The sequence below is a fragment of the Acanthochromis polyacanthus genome, chromosome 21 (genome assembly GCF_021347895.1).
Source record: "Acanthochromis polyacanthus isolate Apoly-LR-REF ecotype Palm Island chromosome 21, KAUST_Apoly_ChrSc, whole genome shotgun sequence".
NCBI lineage: Eukaryota > Metazoa > Chordata > Actinopteri > Pomacentridae > Acanthochromis > Acanthochromis polyacanthus.
The window spans coordinates 3,420,061-3,441,962 of NC_067133.1; the positions used below are offsets into that span (position 1 = coordinate 3,420,061).

General features: G+C 40.6%; 1 protein-coding gene and 1 long non-coding RNA gene across 2 annotated transcripts; one reads left to right on the plus strand and one right to left on the minus strand.

Moving 5' to 3' along the window:
* Positions 1-1,298: 1,298 nt before the first annotated feature.
* Positions 1,299-4,844, minus strand: s1pr5a (sphingosine-1-phosphate receptor 5a). Its single transcript, XM_022190673.2, has 2 exons — positions 4,707-4,844; positions 1,299-3,873 (listed from the first exon to the last, which is right to left on the minus strand). Exon 2 carries the CDS (start codon positions 3,633-3,635, stop codon positions 2,433-2,435), a length of 1,203 nt encoding a protein of 400 aa, XP_022046365.1. The 5' UTR covers positions 3,636-3,873; positions 4,707-4,844; the 3' UTR covers positions 1,299-2,432.
* Positions 4,845-4,972: 128 nt separating this feature from the next.
* On the plus strand, positions 4,973-13,966 carry LOC127531505 (uncharacterized). Its single transcript, XR_007938596.1, has 2 exons — positions 4,973-5,097; positions 5,230-13,966. It is a non-coding gene; the product is annotated as an uncharacterized LOC127531505 (long non-coding RNA).
* Positions 13,967-21,902: the final 7,936 nt, after the last annotated feature.

Sequence of the window (21,902 nt, forward strand, 5' to 3'; positions counted from 1 at the left end):
TTTGTTTTCCTGACTTATTTGTAGATTTAGAACTTATTGTGCATGATATTGGTGAGTAAGCAAGAAGTTCTAATAATAATAATAAGGTCAGTAGTGACAGAATGGTGCTAAAAAAAAAACTAATTTCCAGTGAAACCTTTGGTGCCTGTATATGTATTGGTGCTGTGGCTGATGTTTACCCACAGGTCTGCTGTGCGAGAATAACACCTTGCTTCTCTGAAAGCGAGCCGCATTTGTGTACCAGAGCGTGAGTGGGTTAGATGACATACTGAGTCGTGGAGGCTGATACTCACACGTACCAATATGTGGTTTCCTTACGGTAAATAGAGCACTAAGAGCATCGGCTTGTTTCTGCAGCTTCATCTGTTCCTCTGCCACAGGAGCACATCATAGCAGGCGGTTTTAGCACGTGGCTTGTGTGGAGGTGGGGTTTTGTCACTTCAGTTTGGCCTTGATGTAGCTTCACACAGTTCACTGAGTTCTTTTTTCTTTTCAAACTGCTCTAGACTTCAATTTATGTCGGTTTAATACGTATTAATTCATGAAATTAGGACTTAAGACAGTCTTTAGAAAGTGATTTAGCACAGGTCTGCGAATTAGCTGTCAGCTATTGACCTATGAACACGACATCGGTTAATGTAACAATGTTTGTTGTTCTGTCCCTGTCAAATAAACAAACAAACATTATCCATAATTATTGTGTTGCATCAAAACCTCACAGTAGTTTTTTTCTCTTTATATGGAAGTGGTGTGACCGATTGCTAAAGTCAATAAGGTTATTTAATCCTGTAAAACCCACTGCTGCAGAAATACATCAGTTCTGTTTTTAAAAAAAATATTTTCTATTTTGCATGTATATATATATATATAATTTCTGCTAAGTTTTTCTTCCATATTTGTGTATATATATTATTATTTATATTTTTTGTTTGGGTTTATATTTTTTCTTTATTTATTTATTGCTCATTTTTTCTCTGTTTGACTTTATATTTCTCATTTTCTTCTATATTTGTTTTTTAAATTATTATTATTATTTATATTTTTTTTGCTCATTTTGTTTCTATATTTGGATTTATAAATCTATAACTTTTTTGTTTATTTTATTTATTCTTTTTTGCTCCCTTTTTATTATATTTGGGTTCTACAGGGTTAAAATGTAATTATTTTATGCTGTATACTGAACATAAGTGACATCTATATGCTGATTGAGTTTTATAGTAGAAAAAAACAATAGGATGTTCAGATGATTAAAAATATACATAAGTAGATGAGGAGTAAAGAATACACAAACCTATGAGTAAAAATCATTCACATATCTTTATTCAGTGCACATATAAAACTGGCGTCATAACTTAAGTGAGGATTTTACAAAAACAAAATGCAGCTCACAGGGGGTATAGATATTTACAAAGTCCACAAAAATCACTAAATATAATTTTTCTCTTTACATTTCTGTACAATATAACAAGGCATCGTTTATGTCACTACTACAATAAAGTTCCCCTGCCCACGCATTTTTTTCTGAGTCGTTTGTTGATGTGTGGGGTGAGAAATTAACAAGAAGAATAGTTTAGTATCATTCCACGGTATCGAGAACAGTTCACTCCAAAGAGAAAGTTCTAAAGACTGTCATCGTCGTGCGCAAGCTGTAATTTCACTGCGATATTCCAGTCTGTTAAACCGAGGAGGCGTCAACAAGCCTCCGCTGTCAGCTTTTATTGCTCTTAGGCATTCATCATGTGTTGCTACATATGTCAAAGGGACCTCCAAGGCTGCAAACCACCCAGCTCAGCCCTCCATATGACGTCTTCGGTGCGTCTCCAGGCCGCCGAGCCTCTAATGTCGGTCGTGGGGGGACCTCTACCCAGCTCCACTGCTGACCAAAACTCACATGGCAGAAATTACATGGGTTTGGCAGCAGATTTTGGGTGTGGATGCTCTATGTTTGTGACAACATATCATTATATACGCTACACAGGCAGAGGAGATAAGGATAAATCTCATGTTTAGCTTTAGACCCTTTCTATCAGATGATGTATTTATGTGAAACATCTGCACAGGCTCTTTGATTCCTCTACGAACACTGATAAGATGAAATGTCCTCTTTTTTTTTCCTCCGGAAGGAACATCTTCTGACAAATACTGACCTTTAAAGACAACTGTAATGCTGATTTTTCACAGGAAACTTTCAGCTACTGTTCAGGCATGGATTTTTTCAGTTTTACAGGAAAGATTCACGGAAAAGTAAATAGAAAAATGAAAGCTTAACCTACAAAGTCTTTCTCCCATACTAGGCATATTCTGTCCATGAGTGCAACACAACATTTCAGCTCCATGTTTGCTTGATAATGCATTTCAGTCTAGAGAGAAGCAGTGAACAGTTTTCAGTCTGAATGCTTCCTCTCAGTGGTAAGTCAGAATCAGCCACTGTGTCATGTCTTAGGCATCCGGGGATAAATGGCTTTAATGATAGAGGGTGTGAAGTTCCCGGAGGACACGGTCGTCTCCAGTCCCTCCGGTCTGTGAGACGTTGCGTCCGTCTTACTGGTGCTGCACTCCAGGAAGGGCATCCCGATCTTCTTCACTTGTCCATCCTTTGTCAGCAGGCAGTGTCGGCAGAGCAGCCTGAGGATGGCCCTCCTCATGTCCTTGCTGGTCAGGGTGTAGATGATGGGGTTCAGAAGTGAGTTGAACATAGCAATACCTAGGAAATAATCTGCCTTGAAGAGCACCTCACAGGATTTGGCCGGACAGAAGAAGTCCAGCAGCAGGAGGATGAAGAGTGGCAGCCAACATGCGATGAAGACACCCAGGACGATGGTGACCGTCTTCAGCAGGGCCATGTACTTCTGGGACTTCCGGTAAAGGCCTTTTCGCTGCGGGACTGTGGCGAGGCGCTGGGTGTTGGACTTGACGATACGGAAGATGCGGACGTACAAAACCACGATGGACATGAGAATGGCGCTGAAGATGGTGATGCAGAAGAGGATGTAGCTCTTGGCGTAGAGCGGCAGGACTGTGGAGCACTGGTCCAGCCGGCCCATACAGTTCCATCCCAGGACAGGAAGGACCCCCAGGAACACAGACAGCACCCAGCTCGCTCCGATCAGAGCAAACATCCGGCCCTGTTTGTCCCCCTGGTATGGCTTCATCCTCACCATGGTGACATGGCGCTCTATAGCGATGGCCAACAGGCTGATGACTGAGGCGGCCAGCATGATGAACACGCCCCCCTCCCTTAAGAAATACAGCACCGGGGTCATGCTTAACGTGTTGGCACCGGATGTCACAAGGTTTACCATGTACGTGAAACCTGCCAGCAGGTCAGAGAGTGTCAAATTGCCCAGTAAATAGTACATAGGTATATGGAATTTCTTATTTTTCCAGATGGCCAGAAGCACGATAGCATTTTCTACAACAATGAGCAGGCACACCAGCAGGAAAGCGATGGTATTGGGTTTGATTCCTTCCGTGTATTTGTCCTCCTTCAGTTTGCCGGTATAGTTATAGTGCTCTATGATGACTGCGTTGCTCTGGTACTCACGAAACATCCGAAGCATTCCTGTGGAGGGAGACATGGGGCTGGCAGAAGGGGCTACAGCAGCATAGGCAGCATGGAAAGACTCAGTGGACATTGTGGGTTTTTCCCAGAGTTTCTTTTCTTCACCTTTTCTGATTTTACAATAAGATCCACTGACAGGGTGTCATTTAGTCCTCCATGTGTGCATTCTTTCTTTGAAACTTGCGTATGTAGGGGAAACAAGTGTTCCTTTTAGTGCTATCAAGTTGGGTTTCCTGTGGTTTGAGAATTTTCCTCCAAAATCTTTTTTTTTCAGTGCCGAAGACGCGCACTAGGAGGCAGTCAGACCAAGCCTGGATAAAAGAAGAGAGGGAGAAAGTTAATATTAATGACCAAAAGTAAACACTAGGAGTCGACAATAACAGAAATTAAATCTAATTAATAAGTCAAGTTTAAATTTTTTCCGATGTCCAAACTGCACCAAAAATGCATTACACATAATAGAACAAGTGGATGAGACTAATGAGTCTCCAAAGCAGAAAATCACCATTACATTCTACTATTCCACAGTTTCATTCAACAGACGCTTTTATCCAAAGCAAATTATATCTGAGAATAGATACAACGCAAGCAAGGATCTAGTCAGGAGAAAACAACCTGGATAAGAGCATTAAAACAAGTTCAGGTGTCATAATAGAACCTTAGTAACTACAGGCAGTGCACACGTAATGGGATTTCTTTCTTTTTTTTTTTTTGGACATTCATCAAATTCATCAACAGGCTTGAATAGAAGAAATAAGAAACTGTTTATTTTCCACAGTTTTCCTGTTATCTAATATTTAAAACAATATTTTAATACACTAGTACACAAAAGCTTGAAAGTCACCCGCAGCCTACAGCCTATATATTTCTGTAACAGCCGTGCGTAAATTGGCGTTTCTACGCGTAAAGACGCACAAAGTATCCAAACCGGGAAATTATTCTTATTGGTATTTTAAACAAATAATCCCAGTTTCAATTGCCATACATTGTTTACAAGATCTCTGAGCCTAAATAGTATTAAATCTGAATTATCAACATTGTTGCCTGGAGATTCAACACAAAAAGGATCCGATCCAAACACTTTGCTGAACAATTTACGCACAAACACGGGAAAGTCGTACGTTTACAGTACTTTTTCACCCACCTGTAAAGACGTGCGAATATCCACTGAAACGCCGCTCGAAGTGATCCCGCGGCTCACAGGACGCAGGCTCTGTCGATCACTGCGCACCACAGCCACATGCGAGTGTGGTGTGGGAACAGAGGAAGGCAGGACTGAACATGCCGAGGGTTGGTCTACAGCGTTTGTGCCCGACAACGACTTTTTTTCCCCCCTCCCTCCTTTCGTCCTGACCTTCAGTGTTTTCTTTCTTCTTCTTTTTTTTAAAACTCTTTCTGATTTGCCCTCAGGATAAATTGGAGCTTGATGACAGATTATGTGTTTCTGTTTGCAACGCAGAGGAGGAAGAAAGTGAGATTTCACCTAATCAGTTTGCTTGAGGCTCCTGTACAAAGCTGCCAAGTGCGTCTATCCAGTAAGTCCATTTGTATTCAGAATGCTACATGAAGTATAGTTATGACTCCAAGCTGCTCTTCAGGTTTGTCATATCATGTGGAAATATATCTCCCTTTCTCTTGCCTAACCTCTCTCTCTCTCTTTCCCACAGTTAATAAAAGAGAAACATCACACTGAAGGCTACCCTCAGAAACCCACAAGTTAATTTGTCAGTAGAAAAACAGTCATTTGTGAGAGTGCTGCAGCTGGGTCTGTTTCTCAGTCCAGAAACCCCAGATTTCAGAAAATAACTCAGATTGGCTTCATCTGTAATTATCTTTCAGCTCACACATCAAAACTTTTTTTTTTTTCCTGGGCAAACATGCAATTTATAGGCTCTTTTTCTTTTTTGATGATCCCTTCCAGGCATGTTTTAACATCTGAACATGAATTTGCTGTGAATGATTATTTGTCTGATACATTTTTCCATAAAATAAATTAACAAAGCAGCTACTTAAAGCTCTTAAATGACTTCTGAGTCATTAAAAAATTAAATTCAGTGAAACAAATACTTTATATTTCAAAGTTTAACTACTGAACACAAGACATCTGCTACAATACTGAAGTCAGTTTTGGTTGTTTTTGCAATGTCATGCTCATACATTGCTTTGGATTTGTGTCAGGAGACTGGCTAAAGGAATTTGGATGGTGATGTTTTCCCAGACTGAGACTAACTGCATGTATTCACCCTCTGTATCTCATCAAATGCACTATCACACACAGCAAACACAGCTGGAGAGATACTGATCACAGCGAAAAACATTCTGTCTCCACTAGATGAACTGCTATTCATGAGCATTTCCTGAAATGATTTGTTGATTCCAGATGACAGAAACTATTGTTTCTGAGCAGATTTACAGCAAACAGGCTTGGTTTATTGTTGTGTTTCTTAATATAATAATAATAATTGTGAGAAAAAAAGATTTTTTGGTATTTCTATTCATGTAAAAAAAAGTGAAATTACTACTTCTTCTTTGGCTTAAAAAATCTTCGGCTTTCAGATTGTTAATTGGATAAAACCTGAGATGAGAATTTTTTTACTAGCTTTGACAGTTTGTAGACGAAACAATTAATCTATAGGGGAAATAATGTGCAAATTACTTCATATAGAAAGGACTGTTTCACAGGTCAGCGTCCCAAAGTGTGCTGCTTATGCCTCCTAGTGAAAGTGAAAGCTCTTAATTTTCATTTTGAGTAATGTCACCTTGACATCTGGCTGAATATAAGACCAAGGGTAACTTTCAGTAGAAAAAAAATGACACTATCACCTATATTCAATTCAGTTCTACTTATAATGCACTTTATTGTATCATAGAGACAAACCCAACAAATCCCATGATTCCCTTTGAGTTATTCATTTCTATTAATTCACAATCTGTCATAGTAGAGATATTTCCGAGCTGTTTTCATGGAACCTTGATCGTTTTCTGTAAAGTTTCATGGCATTTCACAGCGGGGACTCCAGCAGGAGGGCAGGGAAATTGCGTAAGTCGAGGGAGGCTGAGTGAAGGACTGGACTGGACCTTTCTCCAAACAGGATGCTGCCTCATTGTGCCTAGAAAGGAGAGGGATATCCTTGAGAAAAACACAGATGAAGTCACTGTTCGGATCTGACACATGGAAGAGTGAGGCAGTGACTCCAGTGACGTGCAACCAACACTCAGCACGCATAATTGGCGTCTTACTCATTTCCACACCCAGCGCTAATGAGAGATTTTCACAGATGTTTTTTCATCGAGATACTTTGTTTCTTTCCTGGTGGTCTTTCTTTTCTTTCCTGATTGTAGACTCTGTAAATAGTCCTGTTCTCAACTGGATTGCTCCTATTTTTGGGCTCCTCTCAACCCACCTGCTAATCTGAGGTCAGAGTTTCGACCACTTTAAGTGATTTCCAGTTGGTGTCTGGATGAGGTCCCCCCTGACTCATCTCTCTCCTGCTTCCTAAAGCCCATCCCGGTGATAACCAGGTTCGAAGTGCTTGTGATCCCTGTCGGCTCAGGGGCAGTTAACCCCCCGCAGGGATGCTCAGTGTGCTGCCTCTGATTAGTTAACACACAAAGACATGACAGCAAGACTCTTGGCTCCGCCTTCTTTTTTTTCCCACAGTAGGGAGCTGCTCCATCACTGCTTCCTGCCTCAGGCCACAAGCAAGCTTTTAGCACAAAGTGACCAGTCCAGACCCACCCTGTCGTCTTGCTGCCTGAGGGGGCAGAAGGGGTTTCTGCTCATAGTCCAACATGCTCAAGGTGAATTTTCCTGTGACGTTAATGCTCTTGCAGAAAGGAAGTCAGGCTTTTGTCATGATAGCCCTCTTTAGATTTACTGCTGTTTGTGTGTTGTCTACTTCACTTGTCTGGCTGCTGGTGCTTTGTGACTGATGATATGTTTGGAGTAAATAATCTTGAAGTGTCTGGCTGGCTGACTTTTTCTTTCTCATGCGCTTCTACAGCTGCTTTAAGTGAAACCGGTTGAGTTCACACACTTTCTTAAACACATCTCCTAAAAGCCTTTTATCACACACACTGAAACCTGTTGTGTTTCTCTGCTCGTAAGGTTCCGAGTGGGCCATATGGTGCATGATCACACCTCAAAATAAGATTCTCACCTCATGCAGCATACGCAGCCACTCGGCATAATGTCATTCCGCAAACACAATAGAAACTAGTCACACCTCTCTAAGTGGCACAATCAACTAATACGCTCTGAGCTGACTGTAGAGTAGAGGTGTGCTTTAAAGTCAGCTATTTTGTTAGCTGCTTTGTACACCAGACCCCTCCTCTGGTCTACATTTTGACATTTAAGGGTATCTTCTTGTTTTCTTCCCACTTACAAACCTGTACAGAAAATATAAAGCACATAACAAAGGCTGCAAATTAGGATGTATGAGGCGTCGCTATTAAATCATGAGACTAAATGCTGTTATTTAAATTTATTTCAAGTAGACCGAAACTCTTAGGGGTTGCCTATTGATTGCCCATTGATCGATGTAAACTATGTGGTTCCACTGACAAATGCTAGGCTAAGCTAACTAGCTGCTGCAGCTACATAACTAGCAACCAACATCAGACATATCAAGAAAGCAAATGGTCAAAATTAGTTGTCACAGAAGAGTTGGCATGTGGAAAGAACTGCGTTAGAGGTCTTTCCTGACAGTAAAGGTTAAGCTGAGGCCATGTTGTTGCTCCTCCTGTGTGTTAATGACAGGGAAGCTGGAATGAAAGGAAAAAGTACAACAGCAAGTAAAAGAGAAAAACACAGGAACTATATAAACTCAAACGTAATGTCCAGTGCTGTAGTTGCTGCCAGAAATTTATGGGAATCCTACAAATAGCCTTCCTTTGTCAAAGTCCAGCCACGCTGCCACTCTGTTTCATGTGCAGCTGTACTGGGGAGCGACCTTTCTTTGAGCTCCTAATAAGGGGAAATGGGAAGAACATATGTAATTGTTGGACATGTTTCTTTTCCACTGCTCCCATGTTGTCTGGTGTATTTCTGTCTGCTACCTCCAGCTGCTCTGTCTATCTGCATGCTCGCTGTCTCTTCTTTTCTTCTTCTTAATGCCTCACAGTCAAAGCATGCAAGTTCAGAGCAAAATCCCTAAACTCAAACCCAACCACAGGCACAACACAGATTTGCTTGGCCATTTCTTCTGCTTCTAATTCAGTTGCATGCAAACAGATGCAAATCTTTAAAACTGGCCTCCGACTGTAGTAAAAAGTGACATTTACATACAGTGTGCTTTATGTTGTGGGTGTCTGTGGAATGTGTAAATTCTTTCACCAGAGCTGACCATCTAATGATGTTCTGCTCTGATCCAGGCCTCATGCTTTTACAAGGAGAACACACTTGAAGTTTTTCTTTTGTGTTGAAGCCAGACAGACTTTATGGAGAGCTCTGCTCAGTAACATGCACTAGTTTATTTCCTTGATTTAAAGAAAGTTGCTGTTTTTAAAAAATTATTCCCAAGTACATATTTGACTTAGGAGATGGAAAAAGCTTTGTTGGTTGAAGTTGCAGCTGTCAGTGGGGATTTTGTGGTATAAATAAACACACAAAAGAGGCTGCCATTCGGGACCATTTTGATTAGACATAAACGGAGCATATGTGAATGTCAAGTTGTGTCTATATGCAAACACAAACATCCTCATTTCCTATGTAAACCTTCACCAGTTCTCACCCTGGAGCTGGCACTTTGCTCTGTTTGAGCTCCGTGCAGTTTCCATTCTGCGGCTAAATGATTGTTTAGTCATTTTCTGCTCATTCGTGACTTTGTTTCAGCTCACTTGCAGCAGTGTTTATTAAAATCCACAATGGGATCAGTGAAACTGAATCCTATGAGCTATGTGGAGCTGGCTTTTAGGTTGACCACTAAGCCTGCTAGTCCTGCATGGAGAATCAACTTTGTATTTATGATTAAAGGAAGATCACTCAGGCAGCGTTGTTGAAACCAAGTGTTCTCCCTCATTAACCAGAAAGCTGCTGGTTCTCTGATGTGACTTTCAACTGCTTGACTCACATTCACTGGCAGACAGAACACAATGACTTGTCTTTTGTTCTGTTTGTGATGACTTTTAGTCCTTTGGGAGCTTTGAAGGAATAGTTTGGACATCATGAGAATATCAGTAACAGTCTCCTATCTGTACATTAAATTATTAGTAGTTGAATTTAAAAAAAAGACTTATCTCTCCTCTTGCTAGATTTAGATGAGAAGATTGATTCACTCTCAGGCTGCAGCCAGATGCCTGTTATCTTAGCTTAATGACTGGAAACAGAATCATTGCATTTTCTCTGTCCGATCATCTCTTGGAGGAACACAGTTACTTGGAGTCTGCACTGGCTGCCGCTTTTATTGTGACTACATGACCTTGATAATACTTTGGACAGTAACTGTGTCAAGATATTGAGCCTGGGTTCACTTCCAAAAGGTCAAACACAGCAGTTTTCTCATGCAAGCTGAAGTTTACCATGTACATGTGATTAATGTTGCTAAAGAGTGTGGTTTAACTATACCACCATCTGGTCTTTTTTGTAATCGAGTAGTGTTGGTGTCTAAACCTGACCAAATAGGGAGGGACCAATAAGTGCAACATAGACTTCAGTCTCTAATACAGGGCTGCCAACTCTCACGCTTTGGCCATGAGACACACGCAACTCAGTCCCTTTACATGCTCTCACGTCACACTCCAAATATCACACAGGCAAAAAAAGTTACACTTTGCTGTTATGGGAATATGTAACCTTTGAGGAAATCCAGTTCACATTTTTACTCCAGAGAGCGCCAGATTTGTGAAAATCCGGTCCGCATTTTCCGTCCTACACGCTCAACAGTCATTGTGCAGCTGTCAGGTTGGCTGTCGCTGAGTGATGCACCAAAGCCTGTGTGTAGCGCTGCTCTGGCAGTGGCGGATTTTCTGTGGGGGCAGGGGCTGGGCAGTGGTCCCCCCGTGATCTGATTGGGCACCCTGTGTGCCCCCCCAAAATTTTCATTGGAAATTTACATTACTTATACTCCGATTTCCAACACTCCTGAACACAACTTCGTTGTCCGACTGCAACTGAATGCACCAGTGAAGTTAGTTTGATCTTTTTAATGGAATTTGTTTGGATTTGAAGAAGCTTTGAAGACGTTCGCTAATGCTGGAGGAGAAGACGAGCAGCTTTGTACCTTTGCGGTAAGAAGACTATGGCCGTTTCTCTGTGCGTGACTGTCCGTACTAACTCGTTAGCCACTAGCAAAACACTAACATGAGCTACCAGCTTAACAACCAAATACCAGACGATTAATAGTAGCTGTAGTATAGCTGTACAAGCAGTAGTAGTAATACTAAAAGTACAAGCAGCAGTACTAGTATAAATAGCTGTTAGAGTCGTAGATTGGGTTGCCACCTTTCAGAAATGAAAATAAAGTACACCCACCACGGCCACAGCTCAGTAAAGTTGGAAAGATATTCACAGATTCGGACTTCTGGCATCAGTAACTCATTAGATTTAGGTTGTTAAAACATAAACGATGCCTCTTTCCCAACGTTGTAAGTTAGAAAATAAGCTACAAGCCCAGTTTTATCAAAAGTAGCTGTCTTTCAAGTTGCAGGAATAACACTGGTGTCAACAGGAGCCAGTGTAAGGCTGCAGTGATTTTGGTGACACTACAATGTATCAGAGTGAAGTTATTGAATATTTGTGTCTCTTCACTGTTGCAGCGATTTTGCAATTTGCAGACATTCCCCGTACACTCCATAGACACCAGTGTTATTTCTGCAGCTTGTAGCTGCAGCTGTAGATGACCTCTCCAATCATGTCCAGCTTTCTTTCCACACACCTTTTCAGACCTTCTCGGAGGAGGACGAGGTCTGTGTCAGTGGTTTACCACTCCTTTTTCTGGCAGGATTTAGGCCACAGAAGATTGAGGGCTTTTGCCCGTTCATCTTCCACTGCTGTCTGTGGCTGGATGGGCTCAGGCCTCATGTCTGTTGGTGGATCTGTGCTTGTTTGAGCTTCATCTGGGGTTCTGATACCCTGTGGACTGTGGTGAATGTCCTGCCACTTGGCTTCCCTCAACTGATTTGCCCTTCCTCTTAGGAAGTAATGGTCAATACGAGGCCGAAGAATAACAGTATGGCCTGTAGTTTATAGTATAGCATGTTGGCAAAAAAAACCCCATAGATTATTATGTGGTTCAAAAAGTGGAAAATGATAGGATGTTGCCAAAAATTGTCAGGTATGATATGTGGTTCAAAAATGTCATAGTGCAGTATATTGTCAAAATAGTATGTCATTCAAGAAAACATCAGAGTATTATATGTGGTCTAAAAATGCTATAGAATAATATTTCATTGCACAAGTAAAAGTATAGTATGTTTTTTTTAAAAAAACTGTTCAAATTCTTATATGTTTCTAAAAAACAACAGTAAAAAAAACTAAAACAAAAAAAGTCACAGTAACATGTCAATTAAAAAGCCTATAGTATAACGTGTCATCCAACAAACGTCATAGTATGGCCTTTGGTCCAGAAAACATCTTTAAACTGCCAGTTCTCTAAAACTGTTTCATTTACAGACAGAAATGATCGTCCAAAAACATCAGAGTTTAGTCTTTGGTCCACAAAACGTTCTGTCCCGCTGTCTGAAGTTGGTGAGGAGGAACACAAAAACAGTCCAAACGCTGGTTTCCAGAGGGTTAGACGAGTATTTATTTGAAAGAGTAAGTTTACAACAACACAACATGTGAGGTGGTTAAAAGCAAATGGGTGTTAGTAAAATAAAAATACATAAACAGAACTAAAAGTGAACTTCATGTTGACATTGACGGGCATTCCAACCAGGAACAAAGTTAAAGATCATCAATACAAAGATCATCAAAGATCATCTTCCTGTTCACCTCTTAAAACCCCAAAACACACTGCAGTAGCACCCTAAACTAAAACTACTAATGGGTTCCTGTTTTCCTTTCTGAACAACTCAAAGGTCCCTCTCTATCTCCAACCACTGGAACACATCTCCAAAGTTCTGCTGAAGCTCAGCTTCCCCTCAGAAGAAGTGCTGCCAGATGAAGGAGCATTTTGAGAGGCAGCTGGCATCATGATTGCACGGTACTTTGATCTGATCCAATCCAGCTTCAGCTCCAGAGACGGCAGGCGGTACGAGTCAACGGAGGCCGAGTGGATGAAGGCATGCAGCTGAGTACAATCCAGAAAACAACAGAGGAGGAGAGCAGAGGCCCGGGGCCAGAACAAACAGAGTATTATGGTATGTCTCTGAGAAAACATCATAGTTAGCCTTTGGGATGAAAGAACACCATCATATACATCGTATATTGTACAAATAAGTCAGAGGAAAGAGACATCCATTGTAGAATTGTAGTAATTGTGGGCTGACTGATTTACTGATTATTAGTATTTTATTTTTTACTGATTTACGGTAATGAATACATTTAAAAATGGTGCTACTTTGGCTCTGAATCTTTATCTAGCTGTGGTCGCTCTGTCTTCTGGAGTGATTTGATTGGTTATACGTCAGTAATAAAACTCCTTTAACTTAACATCTGTAAACAAAACAAAAACGTATCAACAAAGTTTTCTGTTAGAGTTTGTGTTCTTCTAAGTTTAACTCCAAGATTGTAAATATTTTCATTTACTGCAAATGAATATCTCCTCCAAATGTCTCACTAATAATCATCGGATTCAGATGTGTAGCTCTGTCATTAAATAGGAAATTATTTCTCAGAATTCACAGAGAAAAGTCTGAAATGTTTGCTAGGTTAGCGTCCCACATGTTCTTTGGCTCAGCTAAAGCTAACTCTCTCCAACTTCTGGATCTCTGGAGTTGCTTGTTGTTAAAATATCTTGCTAGAGGTGCTGAAGCTCAGAAAGTCTGAGATGTTTGTTCAGAATCGGCTCATTCTCAAGCCTGATCTGAACTGTCCTCTTTAGCTTGAACTTTCCCTAAACTTAGGAGTCAATGACAGAGCAGCACATCCAGACTCAGTCTCATTTATGTAGAGATTAAACTTCAGCGTCGTTCATTGATGTTAAAGTGTAGTTTTTTCACGTTTGTTGCACATGTTCCCGACCAAACCAGTCCAGGTGGGAGACGATGTGAAGAGAAGCTCCAGAGGATGAATATCACACATTTACATTGGAAATAAATGTCCTTTAATTAGACATTGTCACGCAAAAGTTGGATTTCCCTTTAATGATGTTCAAATCTTTGAGTGTTTTGTTGATGTTGGTTTCTAAATGTTTTCTGACACTCGGCCCCAAAGATTAAGACCTTTTACGGCTCACAAGCTGCAACAATTCACACGTGATCAACTATCTTTCTGACTAAACTAAGATTAAAAAGTGAAAAACTGCCTGATTCCTGCATCATGAATGTAAATCTTTTTTGTTTTTATGACAGTAAACTGAATATATTTGGGTTTGACATTTTATATACCAAAACAAGAAATGAGTTACTGGAGAAAACAATCAACAGATTAATGGACAAAGAAAATGTGTTTTCCAACATATATGGCTGAATTCCTCCAACATTATAAGATACATACAATTTAAATTCAATTTTATTTATATAATGCCAATTACAGGTCAAACTAAAGCAACAGAGCAGAACCCAGTTCAGTGAAGAGAAGCAGAGGAAATGTTTGACCTCAGCCAAATAAAGGAAGACACTGAGCTGCTCAGGTGTTCCTGATAACACCAAGCAGCCACCTGGACAGCCAATAGGAACACAGCTTACTGGAAGTCCAGAGGGCTGGCTTAGTGAAGGAAATTTAGTTTAAAGTTGAAGCAGAAAGTTAACAAAGAAAGTTGAAAACCACCTTCTGATACCTGGAATCTCTGAGTTTTCACGCATAGAACGCCTGAACATGTCAAACTGGTTCCATAGTAGAACCTTCACTATAAAAACGTCATAGTATGGTGTGTTGCCCAAAAAACATTACAACCGGCTGTCTAGGGTCGCTGAGGAACAACACAAAAACAGGAGCAACGCCGGTTTCAAGGGGGTTAGGAGGCTGTTTATTTGAAAGAGTAAGTTTACAACAACACATGTGAGCAGAAAAATCACAAAGTCTGTCTTTAGTTCAGCTGAAAATATTAGCTTTTGTCTTTTTTATTGACCAAACTATTTAGGAAGTAGATGAATAATTGCAGCTCTCATGTAGAAGTCCAACTTCTTTTGGATCCTTGTGGAGAGTTTAATCTTAGAGTTTGTAAAGCTGTTGAGTTTTTAGAGTCACATGGATTGTTTTGACATTTAATAACCGAGTCCTGAAATAAAATTACAGTTGTGGATTTCTGTCATTTAGTCTGGACTAAACAAATAACAGCAGCATAAATCTCAAACATCATTATGAGTCTGGATTGAGGTTTCTCACTTGATAATGATCAAAACATGAAATTTAGGTTGGTTTAAAGGAATATTGCACCTTAAATCTTTGAATGTTGCCCTAAAAGGTTGGTTTCAGGAAGTATTCCACCTACAAGGTCTTCACATTCCACCTTAAAGGAACATTCCACCAAAAATCCCTGGACATGCACCTAAAATGTTGGTTTAACCGAGTATTCCATCCAAAATCCTCAAAGAGACCTGAGAGGCTGGTTAAAAGGAATATGCCACCTAAAACCTCAACGAGGGCAGTATGTGTAGCAGCGACAACCGAAAGAGGTTCTCTCTGGGTGGAAGAACGGCATCCGAGTGGCAGCTCCCTTTCTGCTCTTACCTTACTCACTAAACTCAAGTGCCATGGAGGACTCGAGTGGTTGACGTTTCCTGCTGCAACCTTCTCTTTTTTAAGCTTTCAGCTGTTGAGTGCATTAAAATCCACCAAGAAAAATGTTACAAAGTGGTTGCTGGAGTTATTTCAATTATGCATATATTTATGGAAAATACTGAAATGTGTTGTGCTCGTCCAGCCACAGAACTTTCATTCATATTTTACATAAAGAATAATTTTTAATACTGCCTGCCCTTGCTCTGTTTTTTATCTGCTTCTTTTTTTTTAAATTTAGCTCAGTGTTTTTTAATTATCCCTTAATGTTATCTCTATAATAAGATTTTAACAGGCTAAATGCTCTTAAATACATCAGAATGCAGGAAATAGGATCAATCATTTTCTAAATTTTCTGGGGGAGGACCTCCACACCCCCCGTCAGCATCCCACACAAACCAAATCTCACTCTCAGGTCTGGTCACAAGTTGGCAGACTTGTGTATAAAAAATTCACAAAGTTGGGATTTTATTTAGACTCAGGGTCTAAAAATTGCCACAAAATCACCTTAATGAATGTTTTTTTTTTGGTTTACTGTGGATATTCCTAAATCAACAAGCAAAATACTAAGCTAAAACATTTATCAGTGGTGATAGCTGCACTCCAAAACCATGAAGGCTTTGTTTCATTTCACGCTGTTTTTCAGACTTTCTCTACAGTCGGTCTCCACATTCCCACATTTTAACATTTAACCCTGCACCCTTTCGCCGTTTGCTGTCCTACATTCTCTGATAAGCCTCAGGAAGTCACAGGGTCAGCACTGATAAAGAGGCATTCTTTGCTAATAGGCTTTCTCTGTAAGAATTGACGCTTTTTAAAATCCAGTTCTGATGACGACATGAACCTGTTTCGGTTGCAAACTAGAAAAATACACAACGGTCCCTCGGAAAACTTTTCCTAATTCCTGAATGGTTGACATTGGAAAAGTTTCCACGGTGACAATATCCCTCACAGAGGCGGGTCACTGACCGGCTCATGCCTTACTACATATGTATGTTTTTTTCCATATTACCCGCTCAGGGGGTGAGATGTGAAGGGGCAGTTTCATGAAAGCTTGTTTTGTTCTTCTAGCAGCGGTTTGGGATGAGTTCATCTTGGAGGACAGAATGGAAGAAAGAGGAAAAAGAGCATTCCCACATCGGGGGGAAAGGGTGGAAAGAGGGGAGAGGGTGGGTGTGGGCGGGAGTGGGATGCATGACGGGCTGCATGGTCGGGTGAGTCATGAGAATTAGTAACCAGTTTCTGTGAGATTTATTCAAAAGTTCTTCAATTGCAGACGAGCCAGCAGCCCACCAGCGCTCTCTGTCAGGGGTCAGATTCTCGGAAGAGCTCTCTACACTTCCACAGTGTGGGCGGGTGGGCATGATGAACAGAGAAGAAAGTCATCAGCAGCTCTGTTTGTTGCATGACGATGTTTGGGAAATTTCAGCATCCTTCTCCGGGATGTATCCTTAGTCTTTGCCAGCATTTCTGGTAACTAATTCAGTAAAGACCTAACACAGGATTTATCTTACCATAGATGTTCTGCACGTCTCTGTAGTGGGTTGTGTTGTTTATTAGAACTCTGAAGCCACATCTGCTGGGCTTTATTTAGTGCTTTTCCCAGCACAAAGCAATGAATTACTTCCACCAGGGTGTTAGTCAGTGAATGAGAGCCTGCGTGGCTGTGTATAAAGGAAACTAGGCAGCAAACAGGTGGGGGCAGATTAGTAATACAATAGCCAATCTAATACGTATTCAGGAAATGTCACAGATATCAGCCAGACAGAACGCAGAAATGGAGTCTGTCAATGCCACAGCGAATGATGTAAAGGTGACTTTAGGGTACTTAGCATGATGGTTAAAAATACCCCATTACAACACTCCTTTGTCCTTATTCAATAGCTCCTACCTTTCAGCATGCACCGGCCAATCGCCTCGCACACATTGCTTTTCTCCCGACTATTGTATAAGTGTTTCACCTCCAATGAAAATAAAGCTGGAAGTTTCACAGGCCAGACTCACGAGGCCGACTTCCTATGAAAAATGGAGCAAAATGCGAGGAGCCTGATAAGGCGAGAGGCCTGATCACATTGGGTAGATTAAACTTATTTATGCCTCATTTTTTCTCAGGAACTCGGTGGTTTCCAACCGTTTTGGCTTTCAGCCCCGTAAAACAATGCTTTGTCTGTTAGCGGCTCCTTGGCACAAGATCTTTTACAGGTTTGGAGCAGTTCTCGAACGAGTGATTATTTCTTCTCACATTAGTGCATTAAATTACTTTAAAGAACGAGGAAACAAGAATTAATCAGTAATGTTCAGTAAGATAACAAATAATTGAGGAAAATGAAAAACATGTTTACCCCAAGGTCTGTTTAGCTGTTCTATAAATGGATAAAATTTCTAAGTAACTGAACAAACCCTAAAATTCATGAAGTTTGTGTGATTTTTTTCATGTCTAATTTCATGTAAGGCGTTGTTAAGGATGATTTATGAAGCTAAAAGATCAGCAATTGTCAAGTCATAGCCTAGCAGCTGAACTAGTAAACAATATGTAAGACATGTTTGCATCAGTTGGTCCTCATCTTAAAAGCTGAAACTGAAAAGATTCTTATTGATATTTTTAACAAACATACAAGTCAAGTTGGATTATGTTAGAACAAAATAGCACTTTTCCTTATTATATGTTCAATCAACTTGTGGAGTTAACATTAGCCTCATTAGCTTTTTCGCTATATGTGATTAAATCAGCCAGTGACAGTTGAGCTTAGATTTAACCACAGTTACTTGGTGGCCAATTTGTAGATCGTTTACTAGAGTATTTAAGGGCCTGCATGACATAAACTTTGTCATTTGCCAGTGAAAGTCCTCGCAGACTCCTCCATGGACATCTACATGTATCAGACTAGGAAGTAGCATGAAGCCTTGATTACACTTCCTTGTGGACGCACGACCAGAGAGCTGCACCAAAGACATGAAGCGACTTCATACTCAGTACTGCCTGCATTCATTTTAACTGCCATTGTAGCATAGTTGATGTGTGGACACAAGTTTTGGGCTGCTAAAGGGTGCCTTATGATTTGCATTACACAAATGATGATATTTCCATCACATGAACCTTACCACTGTTATCACTACAGCTGTGCCATGTGAGAATAGAAATGAGCAACAGCAAAAATGATCTTACTGTGACAGCTGATGGAGACACTGTTACTGGTTTAGACTATAGTTTGCTTGTGTTGGAGTGGCTCTTCCTTCAGTTTGTATTAAACTTGGCTTCATATGCCTGATACTGTAATGAAATAAGTTCCTGTGTCCATTTACATTGAAGTTTGGGATTTCTCAAAGCTGTACAATGTAAATAAATACAGATACTGTGAGCCACAATAACATGCTTTAATATCCTTTAGTGATTGCATTACATTATATCTGTTTACTTGGCGTCTGTTCACTAAAGCTGCGATGAAAGCTAGTCAAATCATTATTTATTGCTGTATGTATGGCAGGATTATTACGGAGCATATCTAGCTGCAGGCACATAAACAATTTTTATTGCTGCACGACAGTTCTATGGAAAATATTTGACTTGCCAAGCACAACAACAAGACGATATCCATTCACCATAAAGTCTGACTTCCTCCCATCGTCCCTGTCTCTGCTTATATTTGAGACACATTTTCTTTGTAAATATAATCTGTACATTGTTCCATAGCGGTTCCATAAAAAGCCGAGCAGAAACCCTTCATTACGAGGGAGATCTGTGAGTGTGGTGTGGGCCCGTGCAGGGGAAACCAGCAGGCCGTTTGGCTCACCCAGACCATCACAGAGGCCACGCCGGGTACGATTCACTGATCCTGTACTTAACTGAAACTAAAAGTATTGTTATTCCCTCTCTGCTTTCATTTCAGTCTGTCAAGAAAAAGAAGAGAAAGAAAGGAAACACTGGAACATCGTGAGCCACTTCGGTTGGATTTTTTTGTGCTTCGGCACGTTACTTTGAAACATGCGAGTTGCGTTTCATCAGCCTAATAACTGTAATAAGGAGGAGACATGGGTGGATTTTAATTACTGGGCTATAGATGGGCCTCATCCAGTCTGGTTGCAGGGTTTTGGATCCAAGGTCATTTGTGGCAACGTACGTTTGACTGACTCTCCGCTTCCTATGTTATTTCCTGTGGCTTGCACTGTAAATGTGTGTGAAAGTAGTACTGTAGTACAATCGAGTGGCACACGCACACAACCAGCAGAACAGGTCGACCGTCTGCGGCCCTTGTAACAATGATAAACCCATTAATACAGGAACTGAATTGCTCAACGTTTTGTAGGTTCTTGTGTTTTTATTGGCTGACACATGTCCAACCTCTGGAACCTATTAAAACCAGCTTAGTCCGGAGTTCGCACACACACACACACACACACACACACACACACACACACACACACACACACATGTTTGTTTTTCTATACCGGTGGGGACTTACCATTGACTCCCATTCATATCTAACTCCTAACCCTTACCCTAACCCTAACCTTAACCATCACCAAATCAATGCCTAACCCTAAACAAACGTTTTTGCACTTTTACATTTTTTATTAACAACAATATGGCCAAGAAAACGGTGTTGCCACCCGTGGGGACCTCATTTTAGGTCCCCACCGTAAGACAAGTCCCCACCTTTATAGCAAATAGTCAGGTCAAAGTCCCCACCTGTATAGCAGAAACAAGTACACACACACACACACACACACACACACAATCATAAAGTGTGCATGCTCACACGATCACACGTACTGTATACTTACACCATGTGTCACAATGTGAGAGGTGAGTTATTGAACTTGTCTGCAGGCTGCACACTTTAAATCATACTCTAGAGTGGTTTTGTTGTAGCAACGTGCCCACTTCTGCCCCTTTTAACTTCTTCTATCTGCATAACACCCAACTGAAAACACACATTTACTCACACACATGTGGACTGATGTCACAAGTTATTGCAGTTTCTGAGAAGATGTACATGTTAAATATCTTCCTGAGACCCGGCCCATTCATCTATGCCCTCTGTACTGGACATTTGTTTTTGATCTATATCTGTTGACTCGTTTGGGCTACCGTACGAAATCCTGACGTGCTCAGTAGAGGACATCCTGGCCTTTCCAATCATATCTGATGTGATTGGATGCATTGAGTCAAACTTTGTCTTCATGCTGAAACAAAATGGAGACTGCAGCAAAATGCAGGCCTCCTGACTGCTGAGTTTAATTTATGTTCAGTTTATGTTATTTTCTTAAAGTTTCATTTGAAAATGGATTGACATTCTTGTTTTTTTGTCAGCCTGTTTTGATTTCAAAATGTCGCTTTTTTTCTCTCTCATTCTGCTGTCCACTACAGTGGACGTGCTGTAAAATCTAATTCTAAATTGTGAGTTGTTTAAACTCCAAAAGGGAAGGAAATCCCAAAAAGGGTTAAACTGAAAGATATGTTTTTTCCTCAGTTCTCAGGAGGATATAGATGCAGCTGACGATCCATTCTATCTCTGGAGGTGGTCACATTCTAATAGGCTTGTCCAACAACTGGACAAAATAAAAACAACAGCCTAACAACCGTGATGTTGTTTTATAGTAATTCGATATAAGCTAGCGGCAGAATTCATCCGTCAAAGTAATCTCTATGTATAAACTGTAGTACTGAGTAAACATACAGCATGTAGGAGCAGCAGGCTCACAGGGCCCTCACCCACACTCTGTAAACCAACGCTTTACAGGAGGTTAAACAAAGGCGGATGCTTATTAGCAGCATAGCTAATGAGATACAGAAGTCCTCTTTGTTTTGGTCCCTATGGCTCTCAGTTCGGTTACATATCAGTGCTGTTACACAAAACTTTGTCCCCGAGAGCAAATTCATTAATTACAGTGACTCTGTTCAAATGAATTCATTTAGTTGTAAATGTTGCTGTTAAAGGACTTTTATAAGTCCTTTTTATGCTTTTATGCTGATTTTGTAGCAGTTCAGAGATTTCATATTACTGTCATTTACACGTCAATGCATTTGACAAGGTGTATAGACAGTATAAAAATGCATCTGTTTCTCTTACATATAAGTAAAGAATGTGTTTGTACATGTTTTTCTAGTTTTTTTTTTAGGCTTGATTAGCTAGGTTAGTCCATGAAGCAGACAGGAAAATGGAGAGAAGACCTGCAGCAAAGAGCCATGAGCTGGAATCAAACCCAGGTCGCTGCATCGGGGACTATAAGCCCCTGTTTATGGGTTGCCCACTCAACCAGTTGAGCTACATTGGCACCCATGTCTTTATTTGTTGGATTGTGTATGATTTAGGTTTAGCTGTGGATTTAGCTGAACCTCTTTGACAGATTTAAAGACTGAAAAGCCTAAACCTGCTTACAAATGGCACAAAGTGCTGAACAATGCAAGACTGATCCAGAACCTGCAGCCTGAAGAAAAAACTAAAGGATGTATGGACTCAGTAGTGAAAGCATCCACCCTACTGACTGTCTAGGGACCACTATATGGTGAACTATGTA